General features: G+C 35.4%; 1 protein-coding gene across 4 annotated transcripts in view; it reads right to left on the bottom strand.

The window, feature by feature from the left end:
• FCHO2 (FCH and mu domain containing endocytic adaptor 2) overlaps positions 1-19,783 on the bottom strand; it is an 82,598-nt gene that overhangs the window by 38,791 nt on the left and 24,024 nt on the right. For all 4 annotated transcript variants that reach the window (XM_059836901.1, XM_059836902.1, XM_059836904.1 and 1 more), the window contains exons 8-10: positions 19,215-19,311; positions 3,662-3,706; positions 1,429-1,501 (exon numbers count right to left, since the gene is read on the bottom strand). In XM_059836901.1, the coding sequence (XP_059692884.1) occupies positions 1,429-1,501; positions 3,662-3,706; positions 19,215-19,311 (215 nt within the window). The remainder of the gene's footprint in view (positions 1-1,428; positions 1,502-3,661; positions 3,707-19,214; positions 19,312-19,783) is intronic.

The raw sequence follows: 19,783 nt of genomic DNA, 5'->3' as shown, positions 1-19,783 counted from the left end.
TATGCTTCTGCTATAAGCCAGTTTTTAAGAAAATGGAGATTTTATAATGGAATTTAAGGATTGTAGATAGAAAGTGAAACAACCAAATCATGTAAAGCAGTGGTTAGAAGTGAAATCCCTGGCTAAACTACAGTAATATGTAAGAGAATGCACTCTGTGTGATATTTCCTTGAAATAAAATCATTACTAGACACACTGGTTCAGGCATCAACAGTTTAAAAACTATCTTGACAAACCAAAAAGCCTACTAACCACGAGAGTTTTTCTAGTTTTAGAAAACTTGCCCTACACAAACTAAACAAGCTTACAGACTAATAAAACACAACACGAAGGGAGGACTAGACTTCTCTGTGCAGAGAAGTTTCTGATGACAGTTTCACCTTTTCCAGTCCATAACAGGATCATCACCTGAAGATTAAATCAGACAAAATACAGACTAGCAATCTATATCTCTAAAGAGATCATAAAAGAAGTATTAGAATATATTATGTAAACACATAATGAATCCTCTGTTATTTATTTGTGATGTTCCAGTTAATCTAGTAGTTATAGTTTAATGCAAGGATCTCTGTAAATGCCTATGACACTTTTGTAGAGTGTGCGAATATAGAAACAAAATACTATTAGCACCTTCTGTCCTTAGGTCATGAATTTTTCAGCAGTATGTCAAAAAAACTAACACTGGTAAAATACTTTAAAAACTAATTTTAAAAAGTACAGATGTTGCTTCTGGGAATATTTCTGTATTGTCTAATTTGTCAAATTGTAAGCTGTCTTCTTGAGAAAATACATGTAAAAATTATGAAAAAAATACACTGACCAAAGATACTAATATAGATGCTGTGACTAATTCACCTCAAAACTGTTATTCAAATTCACTTTTTGCACAGATTAACTCCTGGAAGACTGAGTACATGCAAAGAACACGGCATAGGGACATCAGTTCTGATCTAGAATGAAGGTGTTTGAGAAGGGAGTGTGCTCATGATATACTGCATTTTTCTGTCCTTCAACAGTATATGTAGAAGTTCCTCTAACCGAAGAATACCTGAAGCTTCAATTCTGCCATCAAGTACTTTTACCACGTACAGACGTATTTTACTAGGATTAATGTGAATTATATTATCTACAATGCTGACATGTAGAAGAATGGAAAACTACTTACCTATGCACAGGAAAGAACGAAACAGGAGCTGACTACTGTGAATACACTTGTTATTTGTTGTTATTTATGTTAAAATCCTTGGTCACAAAAATTGTAAATAACTGTGATGTTTTTGTATTCAATGCATTCCTTCAAATGGCTGTTATAAACCCTTTTTTTTTTTTTGGTTTAAATACTGGCTATTTTAGGGATAAAAAATAGTATTATGAAAACTATTACTAGTTTTCATACAAAACAAGGCTTCAGGATGAAAATATACTTACACAGATTCAGTATCTTTTTCTTTCTTCATTATTCCCGATAAACCAAAAGGCTTCCTTTTCCGTGGTTTTATTCCTATGGAACAAAAGCTTTTCATTCATAGATCAAAGAGGTAAAGGCATATTTAGCAATGTTAAACACAGATGCATATGAATCCAAAGTTTTAAATGCTGCCACAGTTATACAGTGGAGACAGGTATGGAACCAAACTAAGGGAACATTATTCCAATTTACTCTAAGTGAAATACCAATTTAAAAAAAATCAAAATAGGGTTCAACACATTAGTAACGAAATTCTTTAAAAAGTGACTTGGATCTCGAGGTTGGGTATACAAACTCTGTTTTCTTTAATAGACAGTTTTGAGGAAGAGGACTCTGCTCACAAAATCTCAACAGGAGCTGTTGCTCCAGGGGATCCTGAATAGTCATGGATGAGAAACTGAACATTGCCTTCCCCAGCTACTGCAGTTCAACAGCTACCCTGTTTTTATTTCCTCTGCCCTGTGTGCTCCCAGGAGCTGCAAGCTCCTGTCTTTCCTCAAAAGTAGGATCTTGGTCCTGTTAAAATTACGAGTTTTTCTTGGCTTTCCAGCTGATGTGAGTTCACAATTTCCCAGAGCTGTATCCAGCTCCAAGACTGGTTCTCACTGAGTTTGGAATAACACTTCTCCCCTTTTGTTTCTTCCCTGCTTTTAGCACTGGATACATATAGCTAAAGTACTGAAAAAAGTACTTTCATTGCTTTCATTCCCACTTAATGTACTAAAACTAAAATACACTTAAATATTTCCTCAGACTTACTGCCACATCTGCTTCTTCACAATGTTTGCTGAGGCAAAGCAGACTGCCAAACAAAATGACTAAGTGCAAGCATCTGATCCAACTAGTCTACAATTTGGTTTTGATGCATGATACTACTGACAGCATGCTTTTGAGCAGAGTGGTAGAAATAATTTGGTTTCCAAAATCAAACCTCTCTTAATTCAAGCACTTTATTATATTTACCTTTACAAAAAATACATTACACAGCGCATAAGGAACCTCTCCGCTCCTAGAAATTTTCAGTAACTCCAAACTTCTCAAATCAGGTAGCTGTAGAGTCAGTAATAAAAACTGAGGAACATAATTTTCTCCAAGATTATTATATGTCTGGGCTTTGTTTTTCCTCTGTGTCTTATGCAGACCAAAATAATGGCAAATGGAGTATGAGAGTAATTTCTGAACATGGATCTTCTCTGCTTCAGTTAGAAGATATTTTAAGTCTCAGCCAAAATCTTGGCAACTTAAAAAAGTTTTTGGATGCTATAAGTTATACTGCTGACTCCTCTGTCCCACAAGTAAAGACATAGCTTATGGACAGAAAGCAGTTCTTAACCACTTTAAACAATCCCCTAAGCAAAAAAAGCTGCACCAACAAAGAAAGTCTTTCCAACCATAACACTACATTAGGCTTAGTTTAACTGACACAGTAACAATGGGAAGAGCCCATTGTTTTGCAACTTGCAAATTAAGCTACAACACATTCATAACTGAATAAAATCCAAACCTCTGCAAAGACAAAGCATTAGCCAAAGTATACTTGTAGGAAACACTCAAATTATCTGACCTTTATGCATTAGTCTCATAAAGGTTTTATAGGCCTTGATGCCTATAAAACAGAGACTAGGAACAGAGCTAAGTGGACAAAACAGGTATTTATTGAAAGGCCTTAAAAGGATACACCTTGGACACTACAAGAGCCTGGCCAGGGCTACACCCAGGATGAATCCAAGATAGATCCCGGTCATGAGTTTTTATACTCTTATAACTTTTGGTTCATCTACATATTGGGTTCAATTGTCCAATTTCAGCTCCAGGTCATGAAGTCTCACTCAACTCCCTGGCTCGCACTCTTCTCTTCCCCATTGTTTATGCTTTTTTGGGGTAATGGTTGTCCTTGATTGTCTACTTGGGAAGGAATTGTTTTTTCTAACTACCCTGTGAAGAGAACCTACTAATACCGAATATGAAGTTTCAGAGTTACATACCAGGCAGCAAAGAATCTGAAAAATATAAAAGCTAAAACCCCAGTCTTATTGTCATTGACATTTGTTTCTCAAAAGAAAAATGGCACTTTGGTCTATTGGAGCACTTTAAAGTTATACAGACTCACACACTGATGAGTACCCTTTGCTTCACAGTTCAGGTCCTAATGCACAGCATTCTCGTGTAAATAGCTATGCTACAGCAACTCACCTTCGGCCACACTGGATGTGTTACATTCTTCAAACTCAATAGGGCCTTAAAGAAATGACAATGAAGATAAACATTAGGTCAAATTTCATCTCTTTTAATGACAACTAATATTTCCTGAAAATATGAGATAATCGAATTACAAATGTTGGTAGTAACTGAAAAGCACAATTACTCTGCCAGTGGCCAAAGATACTGCAAAATCACATATGTAAAGCAGTTTTTTCACTCCTTCATACTGAAAAATTAAAATACTAGTCATCATCTAACTACAATTCAATTGCCTACATCTAATTGGTGTCCTCTTTCAAAATAGCATTTATAATACAGCATCAGTGTAAGGTTTTCAATTTACCTTCTTTTAATGAACAAGAACTGTACAAGTAAAAATGAAAAAGGAAAAGCTTAGCCCTAATTTTGAAAGTCACACTTTTTCTAACCCTGCATTGCTAAATCTAGTGTTTCCTCTCCACAGCCAATAGTTTATACAATTGGAAGTGACAGGTAAAACCTTAAACACAGCAATAAATAATTTTTTTCCAAAAATCATTAAGACCCCACAAGGCCAAACCAAAAGAGAACACTAGCTAAGTTTTGTATCTAAAGAAATTCCTCACATTACATTTGCCACAAATTAACAGTCAGTTGCCGTTGCAAATTGATATTCTAAGCCTCATTTATTCCTATATATTCTTAAACCTAGAATTTATTTAATTCCACTCTGAGACATTTCAGGAAGCATGTGTACAGAAAACAGCGTGAGTTTCTGTAGGATCTTGTTCAGGGAATGATAGAATCATACCAGCACTTATGGAAGTGCAATGAAAACAGAGAGCACATGCAGGCAGGCACCTTTTCTTCCAGCCCATGTTGGATTACCTTGTATCTGTATCCACAGAAGAAAAAGTTTAGCATGCTATCACTGTGCCACAGGGGTTATTACTTACCTTTCTACAAACATTTGATAGCATGCACAGAAGTTTATATAGAGATACGTTACAGATAAGATAGAGGGGAAAAATATACTTCTAATGACTTTTCTTTTTTAATTATGGCATGCTGTAAGTATTAATTTATATTTACTGTAATTAAGACTGAGTTTGCAAAATTTTCCCAGTCAGTAAAAACAAATTTAAAAGTTTGTAAAACAGCAGGATCAGAATTTTGGACTAGAATCCATCAATATCTCACTTATCATAATGTAATTTTGTGGTCTCCAAATGATGCTCTTGAAAGCAGAATATTAAAAGACAAATCTCAAATAGCACTCTTAACAGACATTTAAATTTCAATTAGTAAATTACTTCAAATGCAAGTGTAATTATTCAATACAGAAAGACAAGATGCAAATTCCTTACAGCTTTCTCAAATTGCTACATGTCATAAATATATGCTCATTTTACACTGGTCTTGCAATACTTTCTCCTTTGCTCTTCACTAAATCTACAGTAAAACAAAATCAGCATGCTCCAAAAAGAAGCAAACATGAGTATCTTGTTAGACAAAAGAACAGGAAAAGAAAATCCAGGAAAACTGATTTTTAGAACAGTACGTGTCTACATCTCCATATTGATTTAATCAACATTTTATTTTACAAAAATAAACTCTACTGTTCACAGGATATTAAGCAAGACATTCATAAAAACGCCATAAAATGTAGAAGCTGAAAAACACAACCACTACTTTTTCGGAACTACACTTCAGATCACATATTTTTCATCACTTTGCTAATGATTCACCTACTTCTGTTTCTTGCTTCTATACATATTCTTATTTTGCTAGGAAAAATTTTTGAAAAGCCAAAACAACCATAAACACTCATCCCTACAGCAAAAGAAAGGAACCTGTAAACACTGAGACTTACCAATACATTTTCAGAGGAATAAAATACTCGGGCTTTTTCAGAATTCAACCATTTCTTTACGCTTTAAGAACGATCCCCTTAATTTTAAAGTTTTTACAATAATGATTAAAAGAAATAATGAAGGCTCAAATATATCTTATTCATATTTCAGATCAGTATCTTAACTTCCACTTCTAAAATGCTTATTTTCCAGAAAGGAAAGATTTTCTTTAACAAGACATCCAAGTTGATCTATTTTTTTTTATTATGCTTGCCTAAAACACTTGCCTTTAAAGGTGAGTTTTTTATGCCTTGTAAGACTTTATACTTGAAGACACATTCTTCCTTACTACAGAAACACATAGATATCATGTGAACCAGTTACAATTCAAAAACCTATTTTGGTAACAACTTACCTTTCCTACTCAAATTTATATAGGCCCCTTCTTTCTTTGGAATTTCAGAAATTCATGCCAGTGGCTGTCTCTAATTAGCTCAGCTGGTTTGGGCATGGTGCTATTAACACTGAGGTTATTACAGGGTGCTATTAACACTAAGGTTATTACATGGTGCTATTAACACTGAGCGCTATTAACTTAAGAGTTGGACTTGAGGATCCTTGTGGGTGCTTTCCAACTAAGAATATTCTGTGCATCCAATTTGCCTTTTTGAGTGGAGCAGAGTGAAATTTTTAACAGTTTTATATTTTCTGACATGTTTTGTTCTGTAACTTCAGACCTCTGAACAGTTCTGCTTCCTATATGTCTGCCATAAAGAGTACCATATTTTGCCTTGGGCATAGTATTTTTAATCCAAGTAATATTTCAGGAATAGACATTTCCTGTCTATAGTGGCACTCTACACTCACAAATAGAAGTCAAAGCATGCAAACTGATGTTCTGGTATCTCAATAACTCCTGTAACAACTACATGAAGTTTTTAAGGTGGATGCATTACCTCTAGGAGGCAAAAAGTTTTCAGAACAGACTTGTGCCCAATAATTGTACTGTAGACAAAGGCTAAACACCAACAAGGACTTCAGCTCAAAATCTGGATGATTACACTGGCTAAAATTTTTTGTGCAAGTAAACAGATTCACTGTCCATTGCAGCATTAAAAGAAAGAAAATCAGTTGTTTCACATTTAAGAAGTAATATTGATGTTGGGGACTGAAGTCATTCCCTGAAGCAGTCTCTAGAGTCCATGCCGCCTGATAGCCTAATGCACTGAAAGAACCATCGAAATGGTGCCATACTGCAGTGCAGGTGATAATACTGAAAACACAGCTATTTGGCAGTACTGCAATCAAAGCACTAAAATTTCCTTTGGTCTTCTTCTCATAACAAGACAATAACGTAAATTGAAAAGGAAGCCCATTCTCAAGCATTCATATGAACACAAAACCAAATTCTAAAACTACAGCAGTACTGTAAAAAAGAAAAAGACATTTCAAGACTTTTTTCAGAGTAAATAAAACGTTATAGCTGAGCTCCAGGCCCATCCTTGCTAAGGTCTCTGATTTAATGTTCTGTTGCAAGGAGACCACAATTTTCAGAAGTCTACTCTCCCTGCTGCTATATTAATCCTTACTTTGGTAATACTGGCTATAACACCTCAAATACCTCTATATAGACTTGCATGTATTTGATACTGTAGACACACAGAATAGAAAAAAATCAATAAATACAGTGCATAAATGAAGGTTAGCCTTTGTAATAGAAAGAGACATGAGTATCTAGTGGGATTTCAGTCACTTAAGTATATATACCTTGCTATCCGGATGCTATGAGAAATAGTAGTATTCTACAAAGGAAGCAAGACATTAAAAAACAGTAAGCTCCTCTAACTGTACATGCAAATTCCTAGCAAGCATCACTGCAAGCTGCACTGAGTTTTTGAATGCTCACAGTATTCTACCAGTGGGGACAGAATAAGGACAAGAAGAGAAAGCAAATGGAGTATGGTTTCACAAACACATGGAGGCAGACAGCTGCTAATTGACAAGAGACTAAAGCGAATACACCAGGATTGGGTCAGTTCTTAGGCTCTTGAAAATAAAGCAGCTTTTGTTTGCTGGAAGAGAAAAAAGTAATTTGTATAAATATAAATCATACAATAATATAATAAAGTGTAATTTTTATTTTAATTAATTTCATAATTTACTGAATTCATAATTTCATAATTTCAGAAGTGACACTTGCATAATTTAGGCAACAGTGACTAAGGATGCATCTCAGAATGCATCTCCTGGACTGTTCAGTAACTATATGAAATGTTTCTCTTGTTACAAGTGGCATGTGAGCATGTGAGATTTCATGCCCATAAATGTAGAGCATACAGCTAGCAATAAGAAGATAATGTTCTTATTGATAGACAAATGAAGAAGATATAATTGCACTGTACATTATCTTATAGAATCGCCTACGTATTTAGCTCACATCTATGGGAACAGTACTTTCAGAGTATATTCAAGGCAACTACAGAAACTATCTTTATAACCACTATCTTATACCTGCTACTTAAAAAAAAAAAAAAAAAAAAAAAAAAACAACAAGACAAAACCTCTCTCCACAAAATCCTAGATACAGGTTTTCTAGCCTGTCTGTATAACTTTTATATAAAACCTCTGTGAGGGAGACATTGGAAGAATGTTTTGCTAATGTAAAAAATAACTCCCACTTTCTCAATTGAGAGGAAAAAAAAATTTTACTGTTTGAATTCTTAAATAAACAAGTCAAATGCAAAAGCCAACCAACATGACTAGTAATGAAAACATAATATTATGTCATACCCTGAAAAAGTGCCCTCAGTAAGTATATCAATGAACTGGAAAATCCCACAGAGCTAAAAAGTTAAACAAACCAAGAAGTCAACAATTCAAATAAGAACTGCTTTACATTTGCATCTGCTTTTGAAAACTGTGTCCTTTCCATCTTAAGGGGGGCATGCATGACAGAAAGAAACATTACACTGGTATTAACTTCACATAATTCTCAGTAACTAGAAACATTCAGACCCTCAGAACACCCCCCAAAACTGCCTTTCCCTGTAGCCTGAGGCATGCATGCACACACATAAACATTAATATATCCGTTTCAGGCAAAATCTTCTAAAAATACTCCATAAATCTGTACCTGTAGTTACAAATGCAATAACAAACCATATTCTTGTTTTCAACAAAAATAAAAGTTTGTTTCTGAGTGTAAATCATGCATGAAAGGAGGACAATTTTTTTAAACTGCATATGCTTCACATGCTGCTTCAAATGGCAAAGCTTTGCGTGCCTGGCTCAGTGCCAGTTGACAGCTCAGCTGGATATCAATGCACATTCTGACCCCCCTTGCAGCGTGTCACTTCTGAATTGTTTCCGCAGTAGAAAGTTTATTCAACCTCTCTCTCAAATTCAGTGGACCGACCATCATTCTGCTATTTAATCATAGCAGAACAGGTTATTTTTCTGACAGCACTAAAGCCAGACAGCAGTTCCTAATGAACAGCTTGATACAAGTGGAATTTCGACTGTTTTAGCCTCAATTAATTCTGCTGTCAAAACAAATGACTGCTTTTCGTGTTTAGATGTCAAGCTGCATCACAAAGGTCAATTTTGTATGTACACAAACATATAAGCAATCTTTTTCTTGCCATCATCTGATCCTGTGACATGTTTAGCAAAAAAAATTCAAGCTTTCAAATTCAGAAGCCAGGAAGCCTGAACATATTCCATCAACATGAGTGTTTCTAACACTAACTTCCCTTTTTTATTGCCTGTCCATACATGAGAAATGATTTTATAAACAATAAGAACGGTTTTTTTCCTAGAAAAGGAACTTTTATTCTACATTAAAAAAAAAGAAGGAAAAAACCAAATAAAAGCCTATCTTATATGGAGGAATGCAGAGTAAAGATGAGCAGCTGTTTTCTTTGAGCTAAATTTCATACATGTGATACAATTGTCATGCTAGTACCAAACTGCTACAAGCAAATCTTAATTTATGGATTTGGCCAGCTCTTCTTTGCCGAAAAGAGCATAAGGGACAAAAAAATAAAACTGGCCTGCTAACAGGTCAGTCTGAGGGAAACCACTGAAATAGTACTGGCAAAACATTATCCTTTAATCTAATTTGATAAATACCATTCCACCACACCAATCACTGAATTTCTGACTACTCGTTGTTATATACTCAGAATGATATATCAGCCTAGCTGATACATAGCCTCTAGAGATGTTGAATGCCTCATCAAATCTTCCTCTAAAAAAAAAAAAATTTAAAAAAAGAAAACTATAGCACAGTAATAGTATTCAATTAAGGGAAAAAAAGGGAAAGGTAGAGGTGATACTGGCACCAGAAATAATGACAATTATCAGTAGAACCATAAACCACTTCCATGGAAAGAATTTTTTCAGATGCAGAATTTTTACTCTGATTCTGATATTAGGCTTCCAGCCCTACACTCAGTTTACCAGATCAAAGGCAACATTATCCACCTCAGGCTTTTCTGGTCCTCTGGCTACAAACTATGTGAATACAGCAAGTACTTAAGGGACACTATTTCTATGTGGCTTACCACATAGAAAATAGACCAAAAATAAAGCAGAAAAGGGTCATACAATTATCAATTAGGATGTTTATCATCAGAAGGGAAGACCATATTTTTTTTCCTCTAAAATAAAAAGGTAGCAAACATCAGTAAAAAAGTATTTTTAATTGTTGTGATAACACAAGAGTTTTCAAAAGAAACAGAAAACATGTACCAAAGGCAATGATTCAAGGCAGAGATCTGTCTAGCCTGCAACACCTGAGTGTGACAACAAACACTGCTATGATCAACAAAAGCTATGATCTATGAAACTGTGAGGTCTATGAGCAGCAAAATAATGTCAGCTAATACACCAATCTGCAGAGCATTACAACCCCTTTTCTCATCTTCTTCTACTCCTGCTTTTGCTTCAGCTTCACTTCGTGTTTTCTCTCTGACAGCACAAACAACAGGACGTGAAGTATGACTGGTTTTAAGTTTTCATAAGTTAAGTGGCAGGCCAACATACAAAATACATACAAATATATACTCAGCTGTCTGCTGACTCTCTAAATTAGTAGTTTGGAAGCTTCTTCTTCCTCTAGCAACCTCCTCATTTCTACACTTTCCTTTTCCATCAAATTGCGTAGAAAGTAGCAGTCTAGTGAAAACTGAAGGAGAGTTGTGGAAAAAGTACTAACAACAGCACAACTCTAGTCTATAAATATAAGCATCTGTAACAAAAGGCTCTGCCTGTCTACATAGTGCATGATGCACCTGCTGAAAACAGACCACACAAGTATGCAGTGATGAAAGAAATGTACAGACGCTTTTACTTTTAAGAAGATTCAGCTAAGATTCTGGAACACTAGACACTATAAATATGTCAAGTTATAGACCACATATTCAAAGACAGTTTCAAAGAATCACATCTTTTTTTAAAACTCACATATTCTCCCTGAAATGAAGAGAGGTATGGTTCCTTACTGAAGTACTGAACTTAAGCCCATGAAATCCACTAAAGTTAAGATGTTTAATGTGACCCTATGGAGCAAAATAGGGTAATATATTTTATAGCATCCAGAACTTTCAGACAAAAAGATCTTTTTCCCATTAGAAAACAAAGAACATTTCCTATCTTAAAAGAAAAATATACCCCAAATAAATAAGTTCAAAATATCAAACCATTCCTACCTATTAATTATATATAAAGTTATGTTTTTATATAAGTAAAGTACAGGTCTTATTTGCTTTATCAGCATAAAACGCATTTCAGTGTCTTTTTTCTGTTTTCAGTTGTTTTAAAGCTATTCAATTTTTCTGCTCATAGTAGAATCCAGCATACATCTGACTGCATTTTGTGATGACTGTCACCTACTTAATATATGCCTCCTATTTAAGTTACTGAAATGGATGTTGCTTTGCTCCTGCAATCCCAAAAATCTCTTTTAAAAGTCAGGCTGCAACTGAATTGTTTGCCTGTAAGAAAAAAAAATTGAGTGCGCCCAACAGTACTTTGTCTCACTTCATGTTCCAGATCATTCACAATCTAGCTCTCGCCCTGTTTTGTCTACTGATGTTGTCCAAGATATTTTTATCAATGCTATGATTCTTCCACTTGCATTCAAATATTTCTTTCAACAAAACTTGCTCCTTTATAACTCTCCAGACCATTAAAATCAATAAATTGCATTCTAAAACAAGTTTACAATTTAGAGATATGTAATTATTAAAAACCTATGCTGGCAGATCTTCAGACTAGAAGCCCACAGAAGCTATGGCAGTTTGTTGAAAGGACCAAATTTTTGCAGGCAAAATAAAACAGACATCTAGGACAGCAGTTAAAAGACATTTGTTGGTATAGCTTTCCAGCTTGTATATCCTCCTCAAAATCAGTTCTACAGCATAAGACCCTTAAAGACTTTTCTATCTGTCTTAAGCCCAGCTTCTCATAAAATCCTCAAAAATATTTACACTTAATTTCTTTAATTAACTTCTGAAACACAGCAGTAGTCTGCTCTCCTTTACAAAGAATACTTTGCTGAATCCCCTGGACACTGTCAGTGTTGATAAACTAAGCTCATTCCTCAGTCAGTCGTCTGTGTAGAACTATATGTGGGCACAGTCTTTGAAAATTGTGACATTCCAAGCTATTTGTGCATTTAACCACAAGCGTCAGCAGCACTAAAGTATTCACAGTATTTAAAGAAAATACAAAGAAAATAATTTATAAGAACATAAAATAAATACTTGCTTTGTTACCCTTCTCTGGGGAAAAGAAGCTCAAAGATGTCCTGCAGAGCTGTTCAAAAGTCAGTATTAACCATTTTCAGTGTTTATTTACATCTACTTTGTAACTTGTTTAGTGTCCTAGAACAGTATTTATATATGTGCTGTAAACTACTATGTTATCAAACAAACCCATGGAAAAAAATAAATGCCACACCCAGCACTGTTTAAAGTCTTTCTTTCAAAACAGAGTTCATTATTTAACCACATAAAATGCTAGTAAGCTCTAATCAAAGCAAACTTCAATATTCAGTGGCCCTTGTTTTGCCTCTTAAAGTCTGGGAAAGGATTAACTTGTTTCTAAAAATTTCTAGCAGCAATACATTTATTCTTAACCCTCTTTTTTTCCCCACTGCCTAATCTTGTTCATTTGGTACATTTCTTCATTAGATACAAAACATGCCATTTAACACAACACACTTAACAGAATTATTAACATGGAGCGAGCACAACTGTGCATTAACACTACCAGGACTACCTTTCAGATGTGGTGCAGCTCACACTACACTCTTGTGTTTGTTTTGGAAAAAACACATAAGCAGTACTTTTCAGGGACATTTAGGACTAAAGTGCTCACAATATGCAACTACAAAAGGCCTAAAAGCATGTGATAAACTCACACCAAACTTTTTACTAATGCCACCCCAACAGACAGCCACATGAAACATTATTCTAACCAAATAAGCAATAATTCAGTTGAGTTCACAGAGTCAGAAATCAGTTGAATTAAAGGCTAGGTAAAATTTGGAGTTTAGATATTTATTAACTTTAAGATTTAATGCTTCATGATCTCTGCTAACAGGCAGAGCTCCCAAATGTGTTCTCTCAGAACAGAAAAGGATCACCAGCACACTAAGTAAGAAGATGCCAGGATATTTTTTTCTAGTATGTGCTACCTTGTGAAAAAGTAGTGATCCTGACATTATAGCAGCCCTAACTCACTGAAAATTGTATCAACTTAGTCTACTTTATACCATTTCCAGAAAGTAATTCAGGAATTTTTTTGTCATTTTGAAATTATGTCTCCACTTGACATGCACAACCTTACTCTGTTCCATGACTGGAGTTTACTAGGAGCCTTGAGACTATTTCTTCTGCATGGAATAAAGTGAAACAGGTCTTCAACAGCTCCAAAAATCAAAAACCAAACTTTTTTTAAAATCAGCATTACAGATTACTGACCAAATTGTCAATTTTTGCAATTGGTGGAGAGAAGAAACAGAATGGGAATAATATATCTGTCCTTTCTTAATCTTGTTATCTGTGGAACTGCCATTTTATTGAAAATATTCATACTATATTTCTGGTATCTAAAATGACAAGAGAAACAAAAGTCAAATACTTTACTATATACGCAAGAGCCAGTGATGGCTGACCAACAGCAACTGTTGGTAATAAACATTGTAAACTACTGTTATAATTTAATCCAAAGAATAGATGAATTACAGGCACAAATTTTCAATACTTTAAAAAATGCAAACCTCTTTCAGGCCCTGTAAAAAGCTCAAATTTATTGAACGGATAATGAAAAGAGCCAAGAAGTATTTCTACAGGCTCTCAGATTCTGAAACATGGATTAAGCTAGCACAAAACCAATACCTTAAAAAAATTACTACAGCTGAAAATGACCCAATGGCTCTCTCACTGACAGTAAATAACAGCACAGCATATGTAGTAATTGTCATGTGCACATCATTGTTTTATTGCAGAACAAAGGGAGCAAACAAGATTATGGCTTTCCATTTTTCAATCTGCATTACAGTAAAAGTCTTGATTTCATCTTCAATATTTTTTAAGAAAAAAGGAAAAAAATAGACAAACAAACTACCAACAACCACTAACAATGATACCACAACAAATTAATGAAGACAAAGGCCTTATACAATGGGATTAAATCACTGGTGGATAAGGGAAGAGCAACTGATGTCATCTACCTGGACTGCTGCAAAGCATTTGACACTGTTTTGCATGATATCTTGGTCTGTAAACTGGAGAGACATAACTGACAGATGGGCTGCTTGGTAGATAAGGAACTGACTGGATGGTCCTACTCTAAGAGCTGCCGTCAAAAACTCCATGTCCAAGTGGAAAGCAGTGACAAGTGGTGCTCCCATGGGGACAGTATTAGGACTGGTACTGTTTACATCTCTGTCAGTGATATGGACAGTTGGGAGCACCCGCAGCAAGTTTGCCAATGACACCAAGCTGTGTGGCATGGTGGAACCACTAGAGAGATGGAATGCCATTCAGAGGGACCTAGAATAGGCCCAAGAGATGGGCCTGTGCTAACCTCTGGAAATTCAAAAAGACCAACTGCACGATTCTGGGTCAGGGCAATCCCAAGAACCAATATAGGCTGAGCAGAGAATGGGTTGAGAAGGTTTCAGCCTTCTGAAAGAAAGATGTGGTGGTGTTCGTGGACAAGTGGCTTACCGTGACCCAGCCATAGGCACTCACAATCCAGAAAGCAAACTGAATCCTTAGAGCACCTTCCAGTACTTACAGTGGGCCTACACAAAAAGTTGGAGAGAGCCTTTTCCCAAGGGCATGTAGTGATAGGAAGGAGGGAACGACCTTAACAGGAGGACAGGTTTAGATTAAATACTAGAATGAAATTCTTTACTGTGAAGGTGCTGAAATTCTTTACTGTGAGGGTGCAGGAATGGGTTGCCCAGAGAGGCTGTGGATGCCTTATCTCTGAAAGTGTTCAAGGTTGGGCTGGAGGGAATCTTCTAAGTAAACCGTGTTGTGGGCAAAAACTAATACATGAATAACCACACACATTTAGTTCCCCATATACGAGAAGTGGACATGGTAATTCAGTAACTAAAATTAAAAATCACTCATTATCAACTACAAATACATACACATTCACTAACCTCTTAAAAGACATTTGATATTAACCTGAAAATTTCAGTAATATAAGAACTAAAAAGAACATGAGCTTAAACTTCTTAGCAGCTTCTATGTCTTGTGCATCAATATTGCACACTAGAACAAACTAAATTTTTAACAGATTAATAGATAAAGTATCTAGAGCTAGAGCTCATTGGTATCTCATTAATCTGGAAGAAGATTACTCTGGTATCACTTCCATTATTGATTTAAATAAACTCTGGAAGAAAAGCAGATTTTTCTGCCATACAATAAAATAATTTTCCAAGGAATATGAAGCAACAGACTACAACAAAACCAATCAATCAGAAGTGGTTAGGTTTTGATGAACATTGCAGGACCATATGAGCGACTAAAGCACCTTCCAACTGATGGGATCAAATCTGCTATTAAACCTAACACCAGGAACATATCATAGAATCCTAGAATGTTTTGGGTTGGAAGGGATCTTTACAGATCGTCTAGTCCAATCACCCTGCAATAAGCAGAGACGTCTTTGACAACATCAGGTTGCTCAGAGTCCTGTCAAACACGACAATGAATGGTTCCATGGATGGAAAAATTACTACTTTGAGCAACCTGTTCCAGTGTTTCTTCATCCTCATCATAAAAAATGCCGTACTTATATCTATAGTCTGAATTTACTCTTTTTTAGTTTAAAAATGTTACTCCTTGCCATATCACTGCAGGCTCTAATTTCTGGTCCCCATCTTTCCTATAAGGCCATTTTAAGTACTGGAAGGCCACAATCAGCTGTTCCTGGAACCCACTGTTCTCTGGGCTATACAGCCTTAACTCCCTCAGCCCGTCCTCATTGGAGAGGTGTTTTAATAAACTTTGTGTCTCCCTTCTGGACCACCCCAACAGTTCCATGTCCTTCCTGTGCTGAGACCCCAGAGCTGATGCAGCACTGCAGCTGGGGTCTCAGCAGAGCAGAGCAGAGAAGCAGAATCCTCTCCATGCCCTGCTGCCCACACTGCTCTGGATGCAACCCAGGACACGTGTGGCTTTCTAGGCTGTGAGTGCCCATGGCTGGGTCATGTCCAGCCTCTCACCACCTCCAAATCCTTCTGGGCAGGGCTGCTGTGATCTGTTCATCCCCAGCCTATGCTGGTACCAGGGCTGCTCTGAGCCAGGTGCAGCACCTTGCACTTGGTCTTGTTAAACCTCATGAGAATTCCATGGGCCCAATTCCTTGACCTCATCCTGGCTCCTCTGGGTGTAAGAGGCAGTTCAGGGAACACATTAAATTCTGATATGAAGCCTTACTGGTCCTGATAGCTTTGTTTTTTGGTGTTTTACACTAACTTTCTTTTCAGTTAAAACTAAATATTTTCAACTTTGGATGTAAGTGGTTTGGTCTTTTGGGTTTTTTTTTCACTGAACGGAAGTCAGAAAAGAAAAAATTATTACTTCTTCAAATATTGTGTTCTTAAAAACTCTAAATTCTAAACTGATTTAATAAAGAAAAAATTAAATTCAGTGAGAATCAGGTTAAAAAGCTGACTAGATAAGTTATTTAGATTGCAGTGCAAAAGAGCCATTGTAAAGAAGTTCCTGAGTGAATTAAAAAACTCTCACAAAGCATTACTGTTTGAAAGAAAACCTGTAATTTGTACAAGAAAGACTTGAATTCTAGATATCCCTGTACATTCTTACTCCAGGTGACAGAAATTAGCCACCAGAGGGAGCCCATATAAACTGGTAAAACAGACATCACTGCACAGATACACTTCAGATACGCAATTAACTTGACTGTAAATGGTTTGTAGTTCTCATCAGTTCTTCATTTCAGATTCATTCTTATTTTTACAGATATAAATAAAAGCAACTGAACTCTGCTGTGAATAACTATAAACAGATAGAATATACCAAAATAAACTAAAATACTTTGTTATGCATTGACTTTTTAGTTTATTTTGTCTGAAAGTACCCACCATCTCACTTATCATAGTAACCCACAAATAATATGAAAATGATGAAGAAAGGCTTACATAGTCCTGGGGAATTTAAAAATATTGCCTTTAAACAGATTTAAGTTACAACCAACAGTGATATCCAGAAGACAGGTTTTTTGCATTTATTTTGTAAGCCAAGTCAGTGTAATTTTTTACAGTGAATATTTAGATTTTTCTGAGGAGCCATGTCCTTCTTCAACCTAATTAATAAATACATTCCACAGACTTTCAACATTTGTTCTGTGAATTATCTTTTCATTGCATCGTGAGCAGTTCACAGATGCAAAAAAAGTGGAAGTTTAATCAAGAAAAAGCAGTCCTTAACAGTGGTTGTTTCCTTTTCATTCTCAGAAGACTGATACCTCACTTTGCCTTCCAAATCTTTTGAATTACCAAAGTTTTATGGTGCTAAGTCAATAACACAAATATATTAGAAGCAGTAAGCATAATTATGTCATTAGAAGTCTGTATTGCTAGTCTTTAACACTTCAAAACTTCTTGTGAATTTATATTCTTTTGCTGCTGAATTTGACTATGCTTTCTCCCTGCACTATGACTGCTTGATAAAGTTCACATCAATGAAAAAATTTAATACTGTAAAAGAAAATTCAAGGTGCATACATTTACACACTAAATGTGCGATTGTTCCTTAAAATACTTTACTTAACTTTCTTAGAATATATTTGGGTAAGTTTTTATTTGTCCTCAGAGAGCACAGATGGGATTTGAAGAACTGTAAAGCAGCAAGTATAAACGTAAGTAAATTCTCCATTAAATTAAAAAGTGAAGTATTATTTCTCTAAAAATTACAATGTTGTACGGGAAAACCCATGCCAGATGGCATGACTTGAAGTGTGCAATGTTCTAGGACAAATTAGCAAGGGTCTTTGTAACCCAGGCAGTCAGAACCTTAAACGTAAGATGGAGATCCCTTGCCATGACATCTTGGCAACAGCTAATCCAAGAGGTCTGAACACCAAATTGTCACATGTCCCGTTTCAGACCAACTGAACTTGATACCCTGAAGTTGACACATTTTCTTTTTTGATCTTTACTGAGAAATTCATAAATACACAGGAAACTTTCAAAAATCGTTCCATATGTAATCTTACCTCAGCCCACTTGGAAATCAGCATTACAGGATCACAGAAAGAATATGAAACAATGTTATGTTAAAAACACCTCACACACACATTGCAAGATACCTAATAATATTTAACAATTCATTATAAATTTTCATTATCTACTCTGGTACGTACATTCTTGCTCTAGGAAAAAAAAACCCATCTTTGTTTGCCTCTACTAGAAGACAGAGATGCTTGTAAGGACTCCTAGCACTGAAGAAAACAGTACTACTAATTCCTGTGTTTACACACCTAGTGACTGTATATTCATGCCAATATTAAAGTGCCACTATATAGGCAGTACTGTGAGAATTTCTTTTTATGCCAGTCCAGCAAAGTCTCACCACACCAAATCAAGAGCACCTTCAAAAAGTACTATTCAATTTGCTTCTTACTAAAGAAGCAATACACATTATTGTATATTAAAATAAATTTTATAAAAAATAGATATTGTGTATTTATTAAACAGATAATTTAGTAAGCTGAACAAACTGATAAAACTGTTCCAATAGTTCAATAAGCAGCTTTATAGACATCTGCTCTTAATATGTTTATATTCAATGAAGTTCTGAAGTACAATTTATGCAGAATCACAGTTTGTACAAAAACACATGGCAGACAACACATAGTTTGTACCAGGAACTACAGCTTCTTGTTCAATTTCCATGATGTTCCAGGAAACTGCACAGTTTAGCAGTACAGACCAATAAACTACCAAGCATCATGAACACAAATACTACATGCACATAATGAATTCTGTATTACCAATTTCTATGAACCATTTAACATCAAAGTTAACAAATATTAAGAATTAGAACATATGTTAAAAATACAGCACATCAACAAATATGGGTTTGACATTTCATTAGGAATGGAAATTTCCAGTTTTAAAGCTAACATTTCCTATTCTGTTAGTTTTAATTTCTTACCAGGTCTTTCCTTGCCAGTTCCTTTTGACTCAGCAAATTTCTGTATTAAACTCTCAACTGTAGTATTTGTCATGTTATTAATAAACTCTTCATGCACCTTCAAGAGAAAAAGTGATTAACTTTAAGAAGTAGATTTTGCAGTAGTTAAAATTCAAAAACCTTCCCCTAAAATACATTACAGGACTTAGAAAAATCAACAGATATTTTATCTAGAAAAACCTGCTCCTTTCTGTAGTATTAGCAAGTGTGGGTACACTACAGACAAAAAAATGAAATGACAGATCTAGGTTTTACTTCTATTTCTTCCATGTTAAACAACTTCAGTATATATATTTTTTTCATTTCTTGGCAACATATCCCACTATAATGTCAGGAAGACAGGCAGTTTTTTCAGCCAGCACCAGTTTAGGGTGTGAACTGTTACTACTGTATTATCACAATTCCCACCTGCTTGAGTAAAAAGCCTTACTGTTGTAATAGTTTTGGTCTAGCAACATGTGGTTTTGGTCTAACAACATGCCGTTAATAGGTTTTTTCAACAGGCAGGATGTGTATATACTTTAGAAATA

Source organism: Haemorhous mexicanus, chromosome Z, assembly GCF_027477595.1.
Source record: "Haemorhous mexicanus isolate bHaeMex1 chromosome Z, bHaeMex1.pri, whole genome shotgun sequence".
NCBI lineage: Eukaryota > Metazoa > Chordata > Aves > Passeriformes > Fringillidae > Haemorhous > Haemorhous mexicanus.
The sequence above is the reverse complement of the archived record's forward strand: the minus strand, read 5'-3'. Positions and strand labels throughout refer to the sequence as shown.